Raw genomic sequence first — 22,858 nt, 5'->3', positions numbered from 1 at the left:
CATCTTGACTGCTATTCCGTTGACAACCCCTAGTTTTCAACTTCTCCGGTGAGAAACTTAAAAACTCTTTGCAGGCCAGGGATCTCAAAAGCACTGTGAAGTCTACATCTCTGCCAGTAGACGTTTATGGAATTGCCAACCAGTGATTGTCCTTGCACTTCAGGGAATATTGGCTTGCTTGGACACTTTGCAACTCACAATGCCTGAGACATTGGCAGCTTCTGCGTTCCAGCAGACAGCCACCCCTCCTGTGCCTGCCATTTTGCTATAGTCACTGCATCTACCTGCTCTTCCCCGGCTTAATAGGGAACCTAAGGACTATCATGATTTAATTAACCAGTACACCATGTACTTCCTTGCTAGCTGGAGAGAGGCTCTGGCTTTGGCCTCCTCCCTATGGGAACTTGGTGATCCAATGGTGTCCTCCCGGTCAACCTTTTGGAGAACCTGGCTGTTTTTGGCTTTTCTTCATCTAAAGCAAGGTTCCTCCACAGTCGGCCAATATGCTCTTAAATTTTGCATTGTGGTGTCTGAATTGGCCTGGAACAATGAATCTTTGGTTGTATTCTATGGTTTATCTGGTCATATAAAAAATGCACTGGCAGGTCTTGACTTTTTTTTTTTCTGCACTTCATTTGATACCCCTGGCTACCAAAGTATGATCTCGGGAAAAGGAACCTACTAGTTTCCCCAATCTCTAGCTCCTCCTACCTTCAATAAACCACCAGTCACTACTCCAAACAATCCCATTAAAGTGGGTAGTACTAGCAGAGGAATGAAGGGAGGGGGGAACATCACCTTGGGCCTGACACTCTCTCTTTCACCGATGATAAAATTGTCATTCCTTTTACCATTAGTTTCCAATCTCTTTGAGTCCATTATGGCCTTTCTGGATTCAGATGAAGCAGGAAATTTTATTGAATATCTCCCTTGTCCAGAGACTTGATTTCCAGAATCTGAGGCGAGCACAGCCTAGATCAACGAGAATTTGGAGAAAGGGTATATTCATGAATCTTCTCCCGCGACCGGAGCCATATGCTTTTTCATCAATAATAGAACCTTGAGGACATGCAGTGAGTATCGTGAACTAAGCAAGGTCACTGTTAAGAACGGATAGCCGCTAATATTGATCTCAGAATTGTTTAATATCATCAAGAGAGCTAATTATAATTTTTTTCTTACCAAGTTGGATCTGCATGTGGCATATAATTAGATTGAGATCAAGGAGGAAGACTAGTAGAAAACAGCCTTCAATACTTGGTATGGGTACTATGAATACATGCTGTTGCCATTTGGTCTCTGCAATGGCCCTGGTGTCATCCAACAGTTAATAAATGACCCTTTTAGGAATGTTCTAGATGACCTCTTTAATCTACTCCCAAGATCTGAAAATTCATAGTTCTCATGTCCGATCTGCATTACTTGGACTCTGACAGAATTCTCTATATGCGAAGTTGAAGAAATATCTGTTTGAAAATTGAAGCGTCCATTCTTAAGCAATATCCTCTCTTCTAAGGGCATTCATATCGATCCAGTCAAGATTTCTGCTATTCCACTGGCTGAGGCCAATTTTGTTCTGAAGGCTTTGCGAAGATTTCCAATCTATTCTTGTCAATTCCACATTTCTCTCAGTTCTCACATTTCTATCCCGTTTCTGCCCTAACCCAAACTGGGACTAATACCCGAGGTTGGCCAGCTTCTGCTGTTCAAGCCTTCTGCCATCACAAGACATGCTTCTCTTCTCTTCGTTGACCCCAAAAATTTGGAGTATCTTTAGTGTGTCCAAAAACTAAGACGGCAAGCACGCTGGGCACATATCATCGATACAAACTGTATTCTGGGTGCTACCGATATTTCCTTTTGCTTTTATTCGTGTCTTTTTGTAGTCTTAAGATTATTTTTCATTGTTGTCAGGACTCCCTGGAGTCCACTCTGCTAGCACATTACTCATGCGATGCGATTAGTGCCTAGAATGGGGACAAGTAGTGGTTAAAAATGCAAGGAGTACCCCTTCAACACCTGTGCTCAAATCAAACAGTCAAGGCAAGTGCCACCCGGTCTCCTCAAGCCCCTGTCCATTCTATTTGAACCTTGGACCGAGGTCTCATTGGGATTTATCACCGATTTGTCGTCTTCTCACAGATTCACTACCATCTGGATAGTGGTGGATCACTTCTTGTTCCACTCCTTGTATTAATTCCTGGCCTGACTACTATTCCATCTCCTTTTCTGACTTGCTGCATTCTGACTGCTCTTCGGTTGACAACCCCTAGTAATGTTTCTGACTTCCATGTAAGTTATTCGCTACAGAGCGTCTGCCGCCAATCAGGGACTCTTCTGGGGACCGTGACATAGGAATCCAGGGTGATGAATAGGGAGATTCCTCAGACTTTGAACTCTAGTTTAGCCAGTACCAAGCCGAAATATGGCTTAGAGTATCCATTTCTCCGGTGAGAAACAAACCATAACTATTCAAAAATGCAAATGATGGTGGCTACTACAGGTAAAATGACTTTTTCAGAACACTGAAGTTCTATGGGTGTATTCATTCAGTTTTTTTTTTGTTTTGTTTTTTGTTTAACGGCCCGTGAATACTGACCGTAAAAAAAATAGGATGTCCTAATTTTGTCAGTTTTCGCGGCCCAATGGCTCCCATAGAACTCAATGGATCAGTTTTTAACGGCCTTTTTTCAGGAATCAATCCTTGTAACGACCGGTTAAACCTGATCCTGCCGAGGGCTCCCCGGATTCAGCGCTACTTTGAGCGCTGAGCCCGGGGAAGCCCTTTTACATTTGAAAAAAATAGAAAACAAACGTTCGCTCACTGCGTTTCCACTGCGTTAGTCCATGCGTTTTAGTCAAGACCACGGTGCGAATGATAAAGCTTCTCGGAGATATCCCAAAATAAGTCCTTAGTCGACAGCAGGTATACAAGGCAATGAGAGAAGAAAAAATGGTGTATCCAGCACTCTTGTAAAAAAAAAAAAATAGGTTTTATTTAGTCATTTTAAAAAACAAAACAATTAAAATCATAATCCCGGGACCACGCTTGCACGTTTTAAACCTCTAGGGTTCTTTATACACAGCTAATCATCCCTCTGACACCCCCCCTGTGGATAGCACCAACCCCTCTGTAGATAGCACCCACTATAGATAGTGCCACTGTAGCCTGCTCTGGCCGGGGATTGTGCTCCAGGAGTAGTTCCTGTCGTCGGTGTCCATATATGTACACTGACGTCAGGGGTTACTCCTGGAGCGGAATCCCCAGCCAAAGCGCTGCCGATGCTATGGCAGGGGATTCCGCTCTTATAGGGAGCCCCTGACATTACTGTCCATTTATGGACAGAGATGTCAGGGGCTCCCACTAGGAGAGGAGTCCCCGGCCAGAGGGATTCCGATCCCACAGGGAGCTACAGTGGCGCTATCTACAGAGGGGGGGGGGGTGCGATCTACAGGGCGGTGGCACTATATGGGGGTGTAGCACTATCTACATGGGCACTGTGGGCTCTGGCACTTTGTATGTAGGCACTGTGGTACTATGTGGATACTATGGCACTATCTACAGTGGGCACTTTACATGTGGACACTGGAACTTTATATGTGGGTACTATCACTTTATATGTGGGCATTGGCACTATGTGGCCACTATCTACAGTGTGCACTGTGGCACGATCTTCAGGAACATAGTGGCACTGTCTACATGGGCACTGTGGTGTTATCAGGGGGTTGGGACAAAAAAATCCTAAAAAATGAAATCCATCTGTTTTTGTTTTTTGTTTTTTTTTTAACGGTCATGAAAAACTGATGACAAACTGCCAATAAAAACGGACAGAGGGACTGGAAATGGATGAAAATTTGGAGACTGATGCAAAATGGCCATGAAAAACTGACTATCATACGCCTCGTTTACGCCTGAAAATAGGTTGTGTGAACCCAGCCTTAGAATGATGAAAGTGAAGTGAATGACTTTTCAGTTGACCCGTTCACACGCCGTGTATTTGACATGTTTTTTTTTGCACATTTTACGTGCAAAAAAACACACAAAAAACGCTTGATTACACTTGATTTTGCGTGTTTGGGGGATTTGTGTGTGTGTGTGTGGGGTGGGGGGGGGTGCTCACCGCTGATTCTTCAAAACCGCTGATAAGCGGCTATGAAGTATCAGCGGCGCCCGTGCACACTCCACTCTGCCACACACACACACACACACACACACACACACACACACACACACACACACACACACGGGAAAAGTCTTAAAGGGGTCGTCCAGGAAAACATGGCGCCGCACCTGTCCTCAGGTCGTGTGTGGTATTACAGCTCTGTCCTATTCACTTCAATGGAGGTGAACTGCAATACCAGACAAAACCTGAGGACAGGTGCGGCGCTGTGTCTCCAATCCGGACACCCCTTCTGTCCTGAGATGACCCGACGGGGGAGGCGGGTGTCAGAGCCACCCACCGCCATCACCGCAGACAGAACCACAACTACGGCATGAGGGCAGGGCTTGTCGTGAGTGCACTGTCTCTTGTTATGGACAGAGTTATAGTCACATGAACCCCGTCTGATGAACCGGTAACCTAGGTCCGATCACATGACAGAGGGGGTCACCAAAAACCCTGTGCACCCTCAGCCCGTCCATCCAGCCCTTTCCTGGTTATATCTGTGTCTGGGAAAGCTGGGTGACCACCATTACCCCTCCTACTGGAGTGTTTGGGGATGTGACTAATGAACCTCTCACACTCCAGTAGGAGGGCTAATGGTGGTCACCCAGCTTTCCCAGACCCCTGAACGATAAATCTCTCTAGTTGTGCTGAGACTGAGAGGTTCATTAGTCACATCCCCAAACAGTCTCAGCACAACTAGAGACATTTACCATTCAGGGCTTTCCCAGTACAGTTTCATCGTGTGTCCTTGACACAAGGGAGGGGGGGGGCGTCGGGGGGGGGGGGAGGCGTTGGGTGGGGGGGGCCCGTCGGGGGTCACGAGAGTGGGGGTCTGTGAGGTAGAGAGTGGGACATGCAGAGACACACATCTTACCTGCAGTGCAGCTGGTCTTCAAGATGGCGCCTGCTCTCTCCCTGCAAACAGCTGCTCTGCTCTGTGTGACTCTGACCTGCGTCTGCGCAGGACAGAGCCATAGAGCAAAGTCAATGGAACGGCTCCCGTTCATTGACTCCTATGCACTGTAGCTGCCGTATTCCATCTCTGTATGTGTCGTTAATCGACACATACAGAGATGAAAAACAAAATGGCAGCCCCCATAGTGAAGTAAAAGTTAGAAAAAAGAACAAAACAAACACACACAGGAATTCTCAGGAATACTGCCTGTGCCATGCGCATCACAGGAAAGACAGCGGGAGCTTAGGGAGTTAAATGCATGGCTGAAGTCTTGGTGTAGAGGAGAAGGATTTGGGTTCCTAGAGCACTGGGCTGACTTTTCATTGGGGTACAAACTGTATTCTGCAGATGATTTGCACCTAAATGGAAGGGGGTCCGCTGTGCTGGGGGAGAGAATTCTAGCTGGGGTGGCGGAGTATTTAAACTAGGGCTGAGGAGGGAGGTCAATGTAGAAAAAAAAGGGGTAGCCAGGTTAGAGAGGGGTCAGACTATATTGGTGGGGGGAGAAACAGAATGTGGGGAGAGGACTAGACAACAAGATAAGGAGATCCTTTCGTTACAAAACATCAGTGTAAATAAAAAGGACCGATTAATGTCAAATCACATTTCTGATAATAAAAGTGAAAAACTGACAGGCAAGTTAAAGTGTATGTTCACAAATGCCAGAAGTCTAGCAAGCAAAATGGGGGAGCTGGAGGCCTTGATACTGGAAGAAAATATAGATATAGTTGGTGTTGCTGAAACATGGCTGGACTCTTCACATGACTGGGCTGTAAATCTACAGGGTTTTACACTTTTTCGTAAAGACAGGACAAATAGGAAAGGTGGTGGTGTATGTCTGTATGTGAGAAGTGATATGAAGGCGAGTGTGAAAGAGACAATAGTGGGTGAAGACTGTGAGGAGGTTGAAACCTTGTGGGTGGAACTAGAAAGGGAGGTAAACACTGAAAAAATTACTTTTGGTGTAATCTATAGACCCCCCAATATAACTGAGGAGATGGAAGGTCAGATATATAAACAGATGGAGCGGGCTGCACAGGCGGGTACTGTAGTGATAATGGGAGATTTTAATTTCCGGGATATTAATTGGTGTCATGGTTCGGCTTCAACTGCAAAGGGGAGACATTTCCTCAACCTGTTGCAGGAAAATTTTATGGGCCAGTTTGTGGAAGACCCGACTAGAGGTGAAGCTCTGTTGGATCTGGTCATTTCTAATAATGCAGATCTTGTTGGGAATGTCAATGTTCGTGAAAACCTCGGTAACAGTGATCACAATATAGTTACATTTTACTTATACTGTAAAAAACAAACGCAGGCTGGGAGGGCAAAAACATTTAATTTTAAGAAAGCCAATTTCCCCAGGATGAGGGCTGCAATTCAGGATATAGACTGGGAAGAACTAATGTTAAATAATGGAACAAATGATAAATGGGAGATTTTCAAATCTACTTTGAGTTATTATAGTGCAAAATTTATTCCTACAGGTAATAAGTATAAACGACTCAAATTAAACCCCACATGGCTTACACCTTCTGTGAAAGGGGCAATACATGACAAAAAAAGGGCATTTAAAAAATACAGATCTGAGGGTACAGCTGTAGCCTTTGTAAAATATAAAGAGCTTAATAAAATCTGTAAAAATGTAATAAAATTAGCAAAAATACAAAATGAAAGGCAGGTGGCCAAGGATAGTAAAACAAATCCTAAAAAATTCTTCAAGCATATAAATGCAAAAAAGCCAAGGTCTGAACATGTAGGACCCCTAGATAATGGTAATGGGGAGTTGATCACAGGGGATCAAGAGAAGGCAGAGTTACTAAATGGGTTCTTTAGCTCTGTATATACAACAGAAGAAAGAGCAGCTGATGTAGCCGGTGCCAGTGCTGTTAATATATCAGTTGATATACTGAATTGGATGAATGTAGAGATGGTCCAAGCTAAATGAAATAAAATAAATGTGCACAAGGCTCCGGGACCAGATGGGTTACACCCTAGAATTCTTAAAGAGCTTAGTTCAGTTATTTCTGTCCCCCTTTTCATAATATTCAGAGAATCTCTAGTGACTGGTATAGTGCCAAGGGACTGGCGCAGCGCAAATGTGGTGCCTATTTTCAAAAAGGGCTCTAGGTCTTCCCCGGGTAATTATAGACCAGTAAGCTTAACATCCATCGTGGGGAAAATGTTTGAGGGGCTATTGAGGGACTATATACAGGATTATGTGACAATAAATAGCATTATAAGTGACAGCCAGCACGGTTTTACTAAGGACAGAAGTTGTCAAACTAACCTAATCTGTTTTTATGAAGAGGTGAGCAGAAGTCTAGACAGAGGGGCCGCTGTGGATTTAGTGTTTTTGGACTTTGCAAAGGCATTTGACACTGTCCCCCATAGACGCCTAATGGGTAAATTAAGGACTATAGGTTTAGAAAATATAGTTTGTAATTGGATTGAGAATTGGCTCAAGGACCGTATCCAGAGAGTTGTGGTCAATGATTCCTTCTCTGAATGGTCACCGGTTATAAGTGGTGTACCCCAGGGTTCAGTGCTGGGACCACTGTTATTCAACTTATTTATTAATGATATAGAGGAAGGGATTAATAGCACTATTTCTGTTTTTGCAGATGACACCAAGCTATGTAATATAGTTCAGACTATGGAAGATGTTCATGAATTGCAGGCAGATTTAAACAAACTAAGTGTTTGGGCGTCCACTTGGCAAATGAAGTTTAATGTAGATAAATGTAAAGTTATGCATCTGGGTACCAACAACCTGCATGCATCATATGTCCTAGGGGGCGCTACACTGGCGGATTCACTTGTCGAGAAGGATCTGGGTGTACTTGTAAATCATAAACTCAATAACAGCATGCAGTGTCAATCAGCTGCTTCAAAGGCCAGCAGGATATTGTCGTGTATTAAAAGAGGCATGGACTCGCGGGACAGGGATGTAATAATGCCACTTTACAAAGCATTAGTGAGGCCTCATCTAGAATATGCAGTTCAGTTCTGGGCTCCAGTTCATAGAAAGGATGCCCTGGAGTTGGAAAAAATACAAAGAAGAGCAACGAAGCTAATAAGGGGCATGGAGAATTTAAGTTATGAGGAAAGATTGAAAGAATTAAACCTATTTAGCCTTGAAAAAAGACGACTAAGGGGGGACATGATTAACTTATATAAATATATTAATGGCACATACAAAAAATATGGTGATATCCTGTTCCTTGTAAAACCCGCTCAAAAAACAAGGGGGCACTCCCTCCGTCTGGAGAAAAAAAGGTTTAAGCTGCAGAGGCGACAAGGCTTCTTTACAGTAAGAACGGTGAATTTATGGAATAGCCTACCGCAGGAGCTGGTCACAGCAGGGACAGTAGATGGCTTTAAAAAAGGGTTAGATAATTTCCTAGAACAAAAAAATATTAGCTCCTATGTGTAGAAATTTTTCCTTCCCTTTTCCCTTCCCTTGGTTGAACTTGATGGACATGTGTCTTTTTTCAGCTGTACTAACTATGTAACTATGTAACATAAATAAAAGATTTTATAATAAAACACTAAATGCAAATTGATAACATTTTTTTTTTCGTGACACCTTTCCTTTAACCCCCACCCTCCAAAGCTCAAGGACTTGTACGTTTTTAACCACTTTTGACCTTCCTGACAGTCTCATTTTTCAAATCTGACATGTTTCACTTTATGTGGTAATAACTTCGGAATGCTTTTACCTATCCAAGCGATTCTGAGATTGTTTTCTCGTGACACATTGGGCTTTATGTTACTGGCAAAAATTTGTTCGATATGTTCAGTATTTAATTGTGAAAAAACCCAACATTTAGCGCAAAAATTGCAAAAATTTGTATTTTTCTCAATTTAAATGTATCTGCTTGTAAGACAGGCCGTTATAACACACAAAATAGTTGCTAATTAACATCCCCCATATACAAAAACACCGAAAAAGGCCATACTTACAAATGGACACAGCCAGGCCAGAAATGCTGATGAAAGGGCGAGCAGGTGCTTTAAATAATAATAGCCACTCCCACTAGTCTTGAGGGGAGTGGTGTGTGGTGCATGGGATGTGTAGTAAGAAATAATAAATGAATAGTGTGTGTGCAAGTGTAATACTATAAGTGAAATATAGGGGGCAGTAATAAATGAAGTGCCTCGATAGAAATAAATGGATAATGGGGTGCAAGTGAGTGAAACATGGAGGGATAGTGTGTACGTCATGAGGCACAACGTGTATAGCCAGGTAGAAGCCTATTTGTGACGCCTTGATAATTCATAGAGCGGGCTACCCTGCTTGCTATGCCAAACAACACCACACCATACTTTAGATTGGCATCGTTTTTTTTTAACATCCTTTTATTTTTCTAGGACGTTACAAGGCTTTGAACTTTAGCAGCAATTTCTCACATTTTCAAGAAAATTTCAAAAGGCTATTTTTACAGGGGCCAGTTCAGATGTGAAGTGGCTTTGAGGGCCTTATATATTAGAAACCCCCAAAAAGTCATCCCATTTTAAAAACTTTTCCCCTCAAAGTATTCAAAACAGCATTTAGAAAGTTTCTTAACCCTTTAGATGTTTCACAGGAATTAAAGCAAAGTAGAGGTGAAATTTACAAATTTCATATTTTTTTGCAGAAATAAATTTTTAATACAATTTTTTTTTTATAACAGAATGTTTTACCAGAAAAAGGCAACTCAATATTTATTGCCGAGGTTCTGCAGTTTTTGGAAATATCCCACATGTGGCCGTAGCGTGCTACTGGACTGAAGCACTGGCCTCAGAAGCAAAGGAGTACCTAGAGGATTTTGGGGCCTTATTTTTATTAGAATATATTTTAGGCACTGTGTCAGGTTTGGGCTCTTGCAGTGCCAAAACAGTGAAAATCCCCCAAAAGTGACCCCATTTGGGAAACGACACACCTCAAGGAAATTATCTAGGGGTATAGTGAGCATTTTGACCGCACAGGTTTTTTACAGAAATTCTTAGAAGTAGGCCGTGAAAATAAAAATCTAAATTTTTTCAAAGAAAATGTAGGTTTAGCTAATTTTTTCTCATTTACATAAAGACTGAAGGAGAAAAAGCACCGCAAAATTTGTACAGCAATTTCTCCCAAGTAAAACAATACCCCACATGTGGTAATAACCGGCTGTTTGGACACACGGCAGGGCTTAGAATGGAAAGAGCGCCATTTGGCTTTTAGAGATAACGTTTAGCAGGAATGGTTTGCAGAGGCCATGTCACATTTGCAAAGCCCCTGAGGGGACAAAACAATGAAATTGCCCAAAAAGTGACTCCATTTAGGAAACTACACCTCTTGAGGAATTCATCTTGGGGTGTAGTAAGTATTTTGACCCCACAGATGTTTCATAGAATTTATTAGAATTAAATTAAATAAAAACAATCCTTTTTCTTCAATAAGACGTAGCTTTAGCGCAAAATTTTTCATTTTATCAACAAATAAAGGAAAACAAGAACCCAACATTTGTAAAGCAATTTCTCCCCAGTACGGCAATACCCCATATCTGGTCATAAACTGCTGTTTGGGCACACGGCAGGGCTCCGAAGGGAAGGAGCGCCATTTGGAGTGCAGATGTTGCTGCATTGGTTTCTGGCGCCTGTGAGCCCAAAACAGTGGAAGTCCCCCAGAAGTGACCCCATTTTGGAAACTGCACCCCTCAATGTATTTACCTAGGGGTGTAGTAAGCATTTTAACCATGCAGGTGTTTTGTAGAAATTAGTGTGCACTCGATGTTGCAGAGTGAAAATGGGATTTTTTCCATAGATATGCCAATATGTGGTGCCCAGCTTGTTCCACCATAACAAGACAGCCCTCTAATTATTATGTGGTGTATCCCGGTTTTAGAAACACCCTACATATGGCTCTAATCTTTTGCCTGGACATTCGACCAGGCTCAGGAGTGAAAGAGTACCATGTAAAATTGAGCCCTAATTTGGCGATTTACAAAGTATTGGATCACAATTGCAGAGGCTCAGATGTCAAATAATTAAAAAAAAAAACCCTGAGAAGTGACCCCATTTGGAAACTACACACCAAGTCATTTATTAAGGGGTGTAGTGAGCATTTTCACCCCACAGGTCTTTTCCATAAATGAATGCGCTGCGGATGTGGCAATTTAAAAATGTATATTTTTCCCTAGATATGCCATTTCAGTTGCAAATATGTCATGCCCAGCTTATGCCACTGGAGACACACACCCCAAAAATGGTTAAAAGGGTTCTCCCGGGTATGACTATGCCATACATGTGGAAGGAAACTGCTGTTTGGGCACGCTGTAGGGTTCAGAGTGGAGGGAGCGCCATTTGGCTTTTGGAGCGTGGATTTTGCTTGGTAGTAGATTTGTTTTTAGTATTGCTGGTGTTTCCGTTTATAATGTGGGAGTACATGTAAGCCGGGCAGAGTATATCAGGGGCATAGTCAGGTGATATAATAATAGGGTAAACAATAAAATGATCCATATATGTGTGTTACGCTGTGAAGCAATCCTTTCTGCACAGGCCGGTGTTGCACTGATATATGGCATTCTGTCTTATGCCCCTTTTGGTCCACACTCCGCACCTTTGCAGTTTGGGGAATTTTGCTGGGAAAGTGTTGTCCTGGTATAATACGGGCACCCTCGCTTCTAGCAGATATGTTTGGGCTCTCCCCTTCCTGGTTCCCTAATTTTAGGTCCTTGATAAATCACCTCTTGAAAAAGAAGAAATGTTCCCCTCAGGCTGCACAACTGCATATTTTTTATTTCCTGACTTAGAGCCTTAACTAATTGAATTTTTTCATAGACGTAGTGGTATGAGGGCTTTTTTTTGCGGGACGAGCTGTAGTTATTATTGGTACCATTTTGGGGTACATGCGACTTTCTGATCACCTTTTTATCCTGTTTTTTGGGAGGCAAGGCGACCAAAAAACAGCAATTCTGGCATAGATTTTTTTTAGTTTTTTTTTTTTTTTTTTTATACAGCGTTCACCACTCGTCATAAATTGCATATTACCTTTTATTCTGCGGGTCAGTACTATTCCGGCGATACCTAATTTATAGAACTTTTTTATGTTTTACAACTTTTTGCACAATAAAATTACATTTGTAAAAAGAATGTATTTTTCTGTCGCCAAGTTGTGAGAATCTTAACTTTTTAACTTTTTTGTCGACGGAGCTGTTTGAGGGCTTATTTTTTGTGAGACGAGCTATAGTTTTTATAGGTACCATTTTTGGATACATGCGACTTTTTGATCACTTTTTATTCCAATATATGTAGGGCAAAGTGACCAGAAACTCTGGTAAAGTTTTTTACGTTTTTTTTTTTTTACGCTGCTCACCGCGTGCAATAAATAATATAATATTTTGATACCTCAGGTCGTTACGGTCGCGGCGATACCAAATATATATGGTTTATTATTATTTTTCAATAATAGAGGACTTGATAAGAGAAAAAGGGCGATTGTGTTTTATTCTATTACTTGAAACTTTTATAGTTTGCTTTAATTGTTTTTTTTTTTACACTTGACGGTCCAACTGTCAGATTTATTTTTTTCTAATACATTGCACTACCTACGTAGTGCAATGTATTAGATCTGTCCGTTATTAACTGACAGCAAGCCGATTAGGCTACGCTTCCCGGCGGGGCCTAAATCGGCTTCCGTAATGGCAGAGCAGGAGGCCATTGTGTCTCCTGTTGCCTTAGCAGCAGTCCCCAGTCCTGATTGCCTGTCAGGGCTGGCGATCTGCTAGTAACCGCTATGATGCAGCAATTGCTTTCGATTGCTGCATCGTAGGGTTTAATGGCAGGGATCGGAGCTAGCTCCGCTTCCTGCCGTTACAGGTGGATGTCAGCTGTAACATACAGCTGACTTCCACCGCTGATGACGCCGGGTCGATCAGCTCCTGAGTCGGCGCCATCTTGCCGGCGGCTACGGAAGACGATCAGGCTCCGCCGCCGGGCAGATTTAGACCGGCTTCCGTGCTAGGCAGACCGGGAGGCCAGTATTAGGCCTCCGGTTGCCATTGCAGCCACCGGAACCGCGGCAATTTCATTGCTGGGGTTCCGATGAGCTGCACACAGCTTAAATGTAGCGATCACGTTTGAACGCTGCATTGAAGGGGTTGATGGGGGGGATCTAAGCTAATTTCGGTCCCCGCCATTACAGCCGGATGTCAGCTGTAAGATACACCGCATTCCAAATTATTATGCAAATGTTATTTTTCGCTGATTTTCCTAAATAGTCAATGCAAATGACAGTCAGTATAATCTTCAAGCCATCAACCATTGGAGTATAATGCAAATTTTATTGAACAAATCTCCTAATGATAACAGATTTTTTTTTTTAGAAGTAAAAAAACTCAAAATGCACTGTTTCAAATTATTATGCACAACAGAGATCAAAACATTTTAAAGGTTGTAAAGAGAAGTAAAATTGTAATGTGTTGAATTTGCAGCATCAGGAGGTCATATTTACAGAAATCAAAAGCTCTTTCAATCAAAAAAAAACTTAGCAGGCCAAGTTACATGTTAACATAGGACCCCTTCTTCGATATCATCTTCACAATTCTTGCATCCATTGAATTTGTGAGTATTTGGACAGTTTCTGCTTGAATATCTTTGTAGGATGTCAGAATAGCCTCCCAGAGCTTCTGTTTTGATGTGAACTGCCTCCCACCCTCATAGATATTTTGCTTGAGGATGCTCCAAAGGTTCTCAATAGGGTTGAGGTCGGGGGAACATGGGGGCCACACCATGAGTTTCTCTCCTTTTATGCCCATAGCAGCCAATGAGACAGAGGTATTCTTTGCAGCATGAGATGGTGCATTGTCATGCATGAAGATAATTTTGCTACGGAAGGCACGGTTCTTCTTTTTGTACCACGGAAGAAAGTGGTCAGTCATAAACTCTACGTACTTTGCAGAGGTCATTTTCACACCTTCAGGGACCCTAAAGGGGCCTACCAGCTCTCGCCCCATGATTCCAGCCCAAAACATGACTCCGCCACCTCCTTGCGGACGTCGCAGCCTTGTTGGGACATGGTGGCCATTCACCAACAATCCACTACTCCATCCATCTGGACCATCCAGGGTTGCACGGCACTCATCAGTAAACAACACGGTTTTAAAATTAGTCTTCATGTATTTCTGAGCCCACTGCAACCGTTTCTGCTTGTGAGCATTGTTTAGGGGTGGCCGAATAATAGCTTTATGCACACTTGCAAACCTCTGGAGGATCCTACACCATGAGGTTCGCGGGACTCCAGAGGCACCAGCGGCTTCAAATACCTGTTTGCTGCTTTGCAATGGCATTTTAGCAGCTGCTCTCCTAATCCTATTGATTTGTCTGGCAGAAACCTTCCTCATTATGCCTTTATCTGAACGAACCAGTCTGTGTTCTGAATCAGCCACAAATCTTTTCACAGTACGATGATCATGCTTAAGTGTTCTTGAAATATCCAATGTTTTCATACCTTGTCCAAGGTATTGCACTATTTCACGCTTTTCTGCAGCAGAGAGATCCTTTTTCTTTCCCATATTGCTTGAAACCTGTGGCCTTCTTAATAATGTGGAACGTCCCTCTTAAGTAGTTTTCCTTTGATTGGACACACCTGGCAAACTAATTATCACAGGTGTCTGAGATTGATTACAATGATCCAAAGAGTCCTAAGACACAATACCATCCATGAGTTTAATTGAAAAACTAATAATTAAATGTTTATGACACTTAAATCCAATGTGCATAATAATTTGGAACACGGTGTACAGCTGAGATCCAGCGATGATGGCACCGGCTCAGCTTCTGAGCCGGTGCCAAACATTTGGCGTAAGTATACGACATTTTGCGGGAAGCACTGGCTTTCCATGTCGTATACTTACGACAAATGTCGGGAAGGGGTTGAATCAATCCGATCGAAGTCCTATATCAGGTAGCACCACTAAGTGTTATATACCTCTTCTCCTTATTGTCTCCGAGACCCTAAACTACCATGACGTGTAATGGAACGGAACCATCAACTCTGTAATTTTGTTTTGTTGATAGCGATACCTTTATTGGTAAACATTATTTTAACTTTAAGTGATGAATCATAAGGCTGCGTTCACAGTGTTTTTGCAGGCATTTGGACTTTGGTTTGCAATTTTGAGGCAGATTTTGCTCGGCCTTCACGCCGATGTTCGTGGTGTTATTTACCCGCAGCCATTGAGCGCCGCGGGCAAAAAAAACAAAACACGAAATACGCTTTCTCTGCCTCCTATTGGGAGGTCTGAGGCGTAAACGCCCGAAGATAGGGCATGTCCCTTCTTTTTCCCGCAAGACTGTTTTTTTCCGCTCGCGGGAAAAAACAACTCCGCCTCCCATTGAAATCGATGGGAGGCATTTTCGGAAGTTTTTTTTGGCGCGTTTTCCGACACGGTTTCCGTGTCAAACTCGTCAAAAAATTGTGTGAATTCCCCCTAAGACACAAGGCTAGTTTGGTTTTGATACCATTTATAGAAAGAGTAAACATGGGATAGATAAATAAGTGTGTGTATGTATATAATTACTTTAAAAAAAAAAAAAGTATTTGCTACTTACACTGACATTTTTTCATTTTTAGGTACCAGCCATCAAGCCAGATGTACATTCCATGTAGCATGATTCAAGTCGGACTGAAAGGATGAGTGACATTACGATCCCATCCAAGATGAAGAAGGGGCTGCTGAAGGATCCGGACATAGCGGACCTCTTTTGCAAAGATGATCCAGAGACCATATTTATTGATCTGCATGAGATCGGACATGGCAGCTTTGGAGCGGTTTACTTTGTAAGAAGACTTTCCATAATTAGCAATTCATAGATTTTCGAATAAAGTGGTGTGGTCCTCGTCCATTATAGTTTTTGTTTTTTTAAATGTGATTGACGTTCCTGAAAGTTGAAGAATTGGTATATTAAACCATATAACCCCTTCACGGTACATCATAGCGAGAGGGGGTTTATACTCTGCAGTTGCCAACTGTGTATTACAGCTGACACCTTGCTTCAATGGCTGGGATCGGCGATCACGCTGATCCTGGCAGTTCAACAACTTAGGTGCTGCGGTCATCCCATCACACCCCCCTCACTGTGCGACACTATTGTGGGGTGCCGATGCATGTAAATGGTTCTCGGCTGACACACAGGATTCAGCTCTATCACAGCCTATGTTCAACATGTGCGTCGGGATCTTTTTTTATACGTCAAATGGAAGCCTATTCACTGTAGTGTGAGAGGAGCCTGATCTGTTCATATCAATGTCGTGTTTGCATATTTTGATACATCAAACAGTAATGATATTCTATTATGTACCTTTTATTATATGAAAATACGTAATTAGATAAATAGACTCATTAATGAATGTGCTAAATACCTATTCTAGAAGCGGAACCGTTCGAAACACTGCTGTTTATATGGAAGTGGCGATGTATCTTTAAAACCTTTTGACCTTTAATTTGTCTAGGCTACACATTCCACAACGAATGAAGTGGTGGCTGTTAAGAAGATGTCCTACAGTGGCAAGCAAATGAACGAGGTAGGAGCCGGTCACTTAGTTTTTCACATGAAGTGGCATGTGTGGGGCTAGTGACTCCGGTAACTTGACATTTCTTTTTCTCGCTCACAGAAATGGCAGGACATACTGAAGGAGGTCAGGTTTCTACAGCAGCTGAAACACCCGAACACAATAGAGTACAAGGGGTGCTACTTAAAAGATCATACAGCATGGGTAAGTAATGGGGGGCCTACTCACTATCTTCTGCAGAAATAATTTACTTAATGTCATTTCTATTTTTTTTTCTTACAGATGAAACTTGCTGCTAGCTGCTTAAAGAGTCTGTCACCACATTATAAGTGCCCTGTCTCCTACATAAGGAGATGGGCGCTGTAATGTAGGTGACAGTAATGCTTTTTATTTTTAAAAAAACGATCTATTTTCACCACTTTATTAGCAATTTTAGATTTATGCTAATGAGTTGCTTAATGCCCAAGTGGGCGTGTTTTTACTTTAGACCAAGTGGGCGTTGTACAGAGGAGTGTATGACGCTGACCAATCGGTGTCCTGCACTCCTCTCCATTCATTTACTCAGCACATAGGGATCTTTTTAGATCCTTATGTGCTGTCTTATACTAACACATTAACAATACTGAAGTGTTTAGACAGTGAATAGACATTCCACGGGATGTCTATTCACAATCCCTGCACTTCGTTACTCCGTCTGTAATAGTTGCAGCAGAGGAAGCGTAATCTCGCGAGATTACGCGGTAAATGACAGGTTACAACGAGATTACGCTTCCTCTGCTGTAACTGCCACAGACAGAGTAACGAAGTGCAGAGATTGTGAATAGACATCCCGTGGAATGTCTATTCACTGTCTAAACATTAGTCTAAATGTCTAAATATTAGTGTTGCTATATTGATCACCTGGAGCCCACGGGCCGCGTAACTTGAAAATGCACAAATAATACAACCTTGCCTCATTTTATACCTGCACATATATTAATTTCTTACATTTTTCTTAATTTTTTCCAGCTAGTAATGGAATACTGCCTGGGATCTGCATCAGATTTGCTAGAGGGTAAGAGAAATAAAACATGCTATCCTCTAAAAACATATGTTGAATGTAAAATCTAATTGTGCAGGTTGACACATCCTTGTTTTTCATCTTCACATTGCAAATCATAATATATGTGTAACTGAAACCTATGCAGTAATGCCATAATATATATAAACCTGTAGTCACAAAAAGGTAGGAGCAATATACATTGTAACAAGAGTTAGTCTTTTATTTTGACAGATAATTTTGCTTACTCATGTTTCTCTTATTGAGCTACTAAAAATACTTTTGGGATTTAACCGTAACATTTAATCTGCAACGTAAGATGGCAAACTATATGACTACCCTGGACTTTCCAAGCATCTAATTTCACCATTGTAACATGTAGCTTACAAATTATAGGTGTATATTACAACTACCACAGCTGCTTATACAACTTTAACTATTTCCATAAAGAGACAAATGAATTTAAGTTGTTGTGTTTTTTATGCATATCCTCTATCCGAAGTGCTGAAGATTTGAACGTTCAAATATCCCTCATGACTGAGCATTCATCTAGGGGAGAATATGCATTTTTTTCTTTTTTAAAACTCGTTTTATTGAACACAAAGCTTGCATTAGACATAACAGCATTACGGTATAATACACCATGAAGGTACACACCGTTCAATGTGCATACAGTGCAAAAATGTACCGAAAAATACCTAGCAAATCAGTAAGGGTATGTGCACACACACACTCAAAAACGTCTGAAAATACGCAGCGGTTTTCAAGGGAAAACCACTCCTGATTTTCAGAAATTTTTTAAGCAACTCGCGTTTTTCATGTGTTTTTAACAGCCATTTCTGCAGCTACTTTTCTATAGTCTATAACAAACGGCTCTAAAAACGTCCCAAGAAGTGACATGCACTTCTTTTTTGCGGGCGTATTTTTACGTGCCGTTTTTCGAAAATGAGGCGTAAAAAAAATGCCCCGTCGGAACACAACGCTGTATTTCCCATTGAAATCAATGGGCAGATGTTTGTTCTGGAACGCTCATTCCCAATCATTGCTCTGTGTAAAAAGGGCAACAATCAGCCGATGAACAAGCAAACACTCATTCATTGGCTGATCCAACGGTTTATGCAGCACAAAATATTATTGTTGTCTGCATAGCATCTCCCTGTGCAAACATTTCCCTGTTTTTAAATGCACTTAAAGCGACCGTCCAGGCCAACATTTTGAATATGGTGTATATGGAGTAATATCATATGCCCTCCAGCTGTGTCCCTCTGCCATTAAACCACTGGTTTACGGTCCCCTCTGTGCTGTCCCAAAATTTCCGGGGTGCTTCTTAGGGCAGATTCACACGAATGTTGGGAAATTTGGACGTGAAAAATGTGACGTTTTCCACGTCCGAGGTGCCCACGTGTGGGTTCCGTTTACATGGATCCCCATAGACTTGGAGGGATCCGTAAAAACGGAACAAAATGGGATATGTTCTATTTTTCAACGGACCCTTCACACGGTCCGTTGAAACAATGGCCGTGTGAACGGCGCTATTGAAATACATGTGTCCGTGTGATGGCCGTTGTTTTAACGGCCGTCACAGAGACGTACTCTACGTTCGTCTGAATTCGGCCTTAGACTACAAGTCTGAGACGCCTCCACTGTCCTCGGATTGGCTAGAGCTGCTCACGTGAGCAGTTCTGTCCAATCCATGAACAGAGGGAGTGTCTTAGACTCAGTCTGAGAAGCTATTTTGAGACCACATAGAGGGAACCCTAAAACGTCTGATCCATGGCATAGGGGGGGCAACTGGAGGGCATCGGGTAATATTATTATTCTATATAGAGTTTTAACACTCAATTAGAAAATGTGATCTGGGTGGCGGAAAACACTTTCATTTTATGCAGTGTTGCAGAAATGCTTACGTTTTAGCAGTTTTTACCCCAACAAAAAAACTTAAGTTGCATCTCTCTGTGGAAAATTAATCTAGCTGTGTGTTTTTTTGTTTTGTTTTTTTAAGGCTCTGTTCACATCTGCACTAATCAAAAACTGAAATGCCAGAGACATCGCATGATAGACACCAACGGCACACGACGCAACCCATTGACTTTCTTGAGTTACGTCGGGTTTTTGTCATGGTTTCCATTTTGTCTGATAAAATAGCTCTTCATGTTGCACTATTTTGTCATGCAAAATGCTAGAATCTGCGACAGAGGCCAGAAGAATGATCTAGGTGGTGAGAAAGGTTATGTCCACCCATCTAAAGAAATTCTCTTTTTCTATAGTTCACAAGAAGCCACTTCAGGAAGTAGAGATAGCGGCCATTACTCATGGTGCCTTGCAGGGGCTGGACTACCTGCATTCACGCAATATGATTCATAGGCAAGTAATATTTCTAATAGTCTCTAGGTAACCTATGTGTTCACTAAATGTTAAGCATTTTTTCCTGTAATTGTAGTTTCCGGTCTTCAGCACTAATCACTATTTATGTATGCTTTGTCATTTTGTACCTACCCATGCTAGTTCCCTACAAATATCCTATCTGGACGAAAACTAAACTGATCATACCTGCAGCGTATACGCTAATGGGCTGGACAACGAAAAAAATGTATCCCCTAGCCACAGGATAGATAAATGTATGATCCCTGGGGGTCCCCCCACTAGGACCCCCATCAATCACGAGAGCGGGGATCCTGTGCCCAGCGTATTTGGGGCTGCTAGAGATAGCTAAGCTCTGTAGTTGGCTATCTCCACCAGTTCATAGACATTCAATGTTCGCACATGTGTGACCACCCCTTTATTCAAGATGTGGAACCCCCAGCAATCATACATTTATCCCATTTCCTGTGGATAGGTGTTTTTCGTAGACCAATCTTTTTAAGGCTCTGTTCAGTGGCGTTAATTGCTTTCCAAGTATATAGTTTGATGTGCTGTTCTTGCCGTCAAAAATACCAGAACCTAATGGACCCCATTGACGGATTCAATGGGATCTGTCAGGATTCCATAGAAAATGGATCTGTCATACCTGTCATGGCTTCATTATGAATCAGTGACACTATTGTAAACAGAGCTTTGCCCATAGGACTCATGGATATTTTTTCTGATGCTCATTGTACATATTATCAAAGTTGTGTTTTGTTGAAATGGATAACAAAATATTTACTGCACGGAAATCTCAACATTTCACCAATGTTGTTGTGGCCATTTGTTCCAAAACATGGAGACTCGTGCGTACAGCTAAGTCTATGTTCACACCTGTATTTTGCTGTTCCGTTGTTCTGCTCCATCAGATGAGCACAACAAGGGAATAACGGAACCAACAGTTCCGTTGCACAACGGACACCGCCAGTTGCCAGCAGGACCCATTGACTTTGATCGGTTTCGTCGGGGTGTCAGTGATTTTATCGGACACAATAGCGCAGCATGCTGCGCTATTGTCTCCGGTAAACCCTGCCGGATCTGCGACCCCCTAATTGAGCCTCCGACGCAGATGTGAACAGAGCCTAATAAACTCCACACCTTGACTGAAGAAAATAAATGACTGTATTCTACAGGATCCACCTTTTTAAGAAAAACCTTTTGATTTTTCTTTGGCTATGCATAGTGTGTAAGAACAGAAATACTCCAGAAAAGCTGATGAGTGGCTCCATGTGTCTTCTGTATCCTGCTCGCTCCAAGGCATCATTCAAACAGAAGGCATTTGTTTTCTTCACTAGTATGTCCTATACCTGGGAATCTATTCTTCATACGGTGCTGAGAAAGATGTCAGCGCTGTATAAATGAAGGATAATAAATAGTCAATACTTCTCTACCAAAGTTCCATATGATAATTGAATTGTCTTGGTTTACACTTCTCCCGACTATTTGGCTTTTTACTTTTCACAGCGACTGCTATAAAAATTCAACCAACAAAATATTTTCTCAGAACTGCTGAAAATAGTCAAGTTTGAGCAGTATTAGAAATAGACTTGACTACAACCCCCTCTAGTGGAAACATATTTCAGTGTTTGGGGCATATGCTAGATCATAATAGGACAGCTCGTTCTATTAATAAATAAATACTGGGCGTATATTTACTTTGTATAGGTTTTATTTTACAAAAAAAGTTAAACTGTATGAATTACAACGCTTGAATAATATATCGGTTACAGAATGAAAAGTATGAAGATTTACAACTGAGAAATTATTTTTTTTAATTTATTTTCATATAGTGATTGTTTGCAGGGTTTTTCTATTTTTCATAATGTATACTTTTAATCTCTTAAAAATACAGCACCATATCTGCGTAGTATATCTTCTTCTGACATTCAGAAATTAAGACATCGTTTTGTTTTGTTTTTGTCTTTTTTAGGGATATTAAAGCTGGAAATATCCTGCTTACTGAGCCCGGTCAGGTAAAATTAGCGGACTTTGGTTCTGCAGCTATAGCGTCACCTGCCAACTCCTTCGTGGGAACCCCATATTGGTAAAATATATCATTGTTCGTATGTCCTAAAGTATTCATGTTCTTTGTTGTTGCCAGTCACTCTGAGGGGCACATAGGCTGTCTCTTATGGGAGCAACATGGCTATCATCATGGGGACTCTGGCATCTGGAAATTGATGCCTGTCCCAGACTTTGAAACCATGGGAATTTTGATTTTTAGGTCCTGGGAGTTCACGCTTTTACATACAAATAAACACTGCTGCTTCTTTTATCATAAATGAGTCTCAAAGTGACTAAATAGAACTTCTTTGTTTGTTATAATCTGGTTTAACCTGTTAGTGACCGCCAATACGCCTTTTCACGGCGGCACTGCATCAGGATAAAGTAAACAGAGCAGGGAGCGTCAAATCTACCTGCTCTCAGCTGCCAGAGGCAGCTGAGGGCTGGGAGCGTCCCTGCTCTGCCGTGTGAGATCGATATTAGTATCGATCTCACCCGTTTAACCCCTCCGATGCGGTGCTCAATAGCGTGCACCGCATCTGAGTGGTTTTGGAGAGAGGGAGGTAGCTCCCGCTCATACCACTGACACCCGGCGATAAGATCGCCGAGTGTCTGTCTCTAATGGCAGCCGGGGGCCTAATAAAGGCCCCCAGGTCTGCCTGGAGCGAACGCCTGCTAGATCATGCCGGAGGCATGACCTAGCAGATGCCTGTCCTTTTTAAACGGACAGGCAGTAATACACTGCAATACAAAAGTAT

The 22,858-nt window shown here is 42.0% G+C and overlaps 1 protein-coding gene across 4 annotated transcripts in view; it reads left to right on the top strand.

Moving 5' to 3' along the window:
* Positions 1-22,858, top strand: part of TAOK3 (TAO kinase 3) — a 280,331-nt gene that overhangs the window by 90,192 nt on the left and 167,281 nt on the right. For all 4 annotated transcript variants that reach the window (XM_075835361.1, XM_075835369.1, XM_075835388.1 and 1 more), the window contains 6 exons: positions 15,716-15,922; positions 16,595-16,666; positions 16,757-16,858; positions 17,663-17,708; positions 19,961-20,057; positions 22,027-22,140. In XM_075835361.1, coding sequence (XP_075691476.1) covers positions 15,776-15,922; positions 16,595-16,666; positions 16,757-16,858; positions 17,663-17,708; positions 19,961-20,057; positions 22,027-22,140 — 578 coding nt within the window. In that variant the 5' untranslated portion in view covers positions 15,716-15,775. The remainder of the gene's footprint in view (positions 1-15,715; positions 15,923-16,594; positions 16,667-16,756; positions 16,859-17,662; positions 17,709-19,960; positions 20,058-22,026; positions 22,141-22,858) is intronic.

The sequence above is a fragment of the Rhinoderma darwinii genome, chromosome 1 (genome assembly GCF_050947455.1).
Source record: "Rhinoderma darwinii isolate aRhiDar2 chromosome 1, aRhiDar2.hap1, whole genome shotgun sequence".
In the NCBI taxonomy this organism is placed as follows: Eukaryota; Metazoa; Chordata; class Amphibia; order Anura; family Rhinodermatidae; genus Rhinoderma; species Rhinoderma darwinii.
The sequence above is the reverse complement of the archived record's forward strand: the minus strand, read 5'-3'. Positions and strand labels throughout refer to the sequence as shown.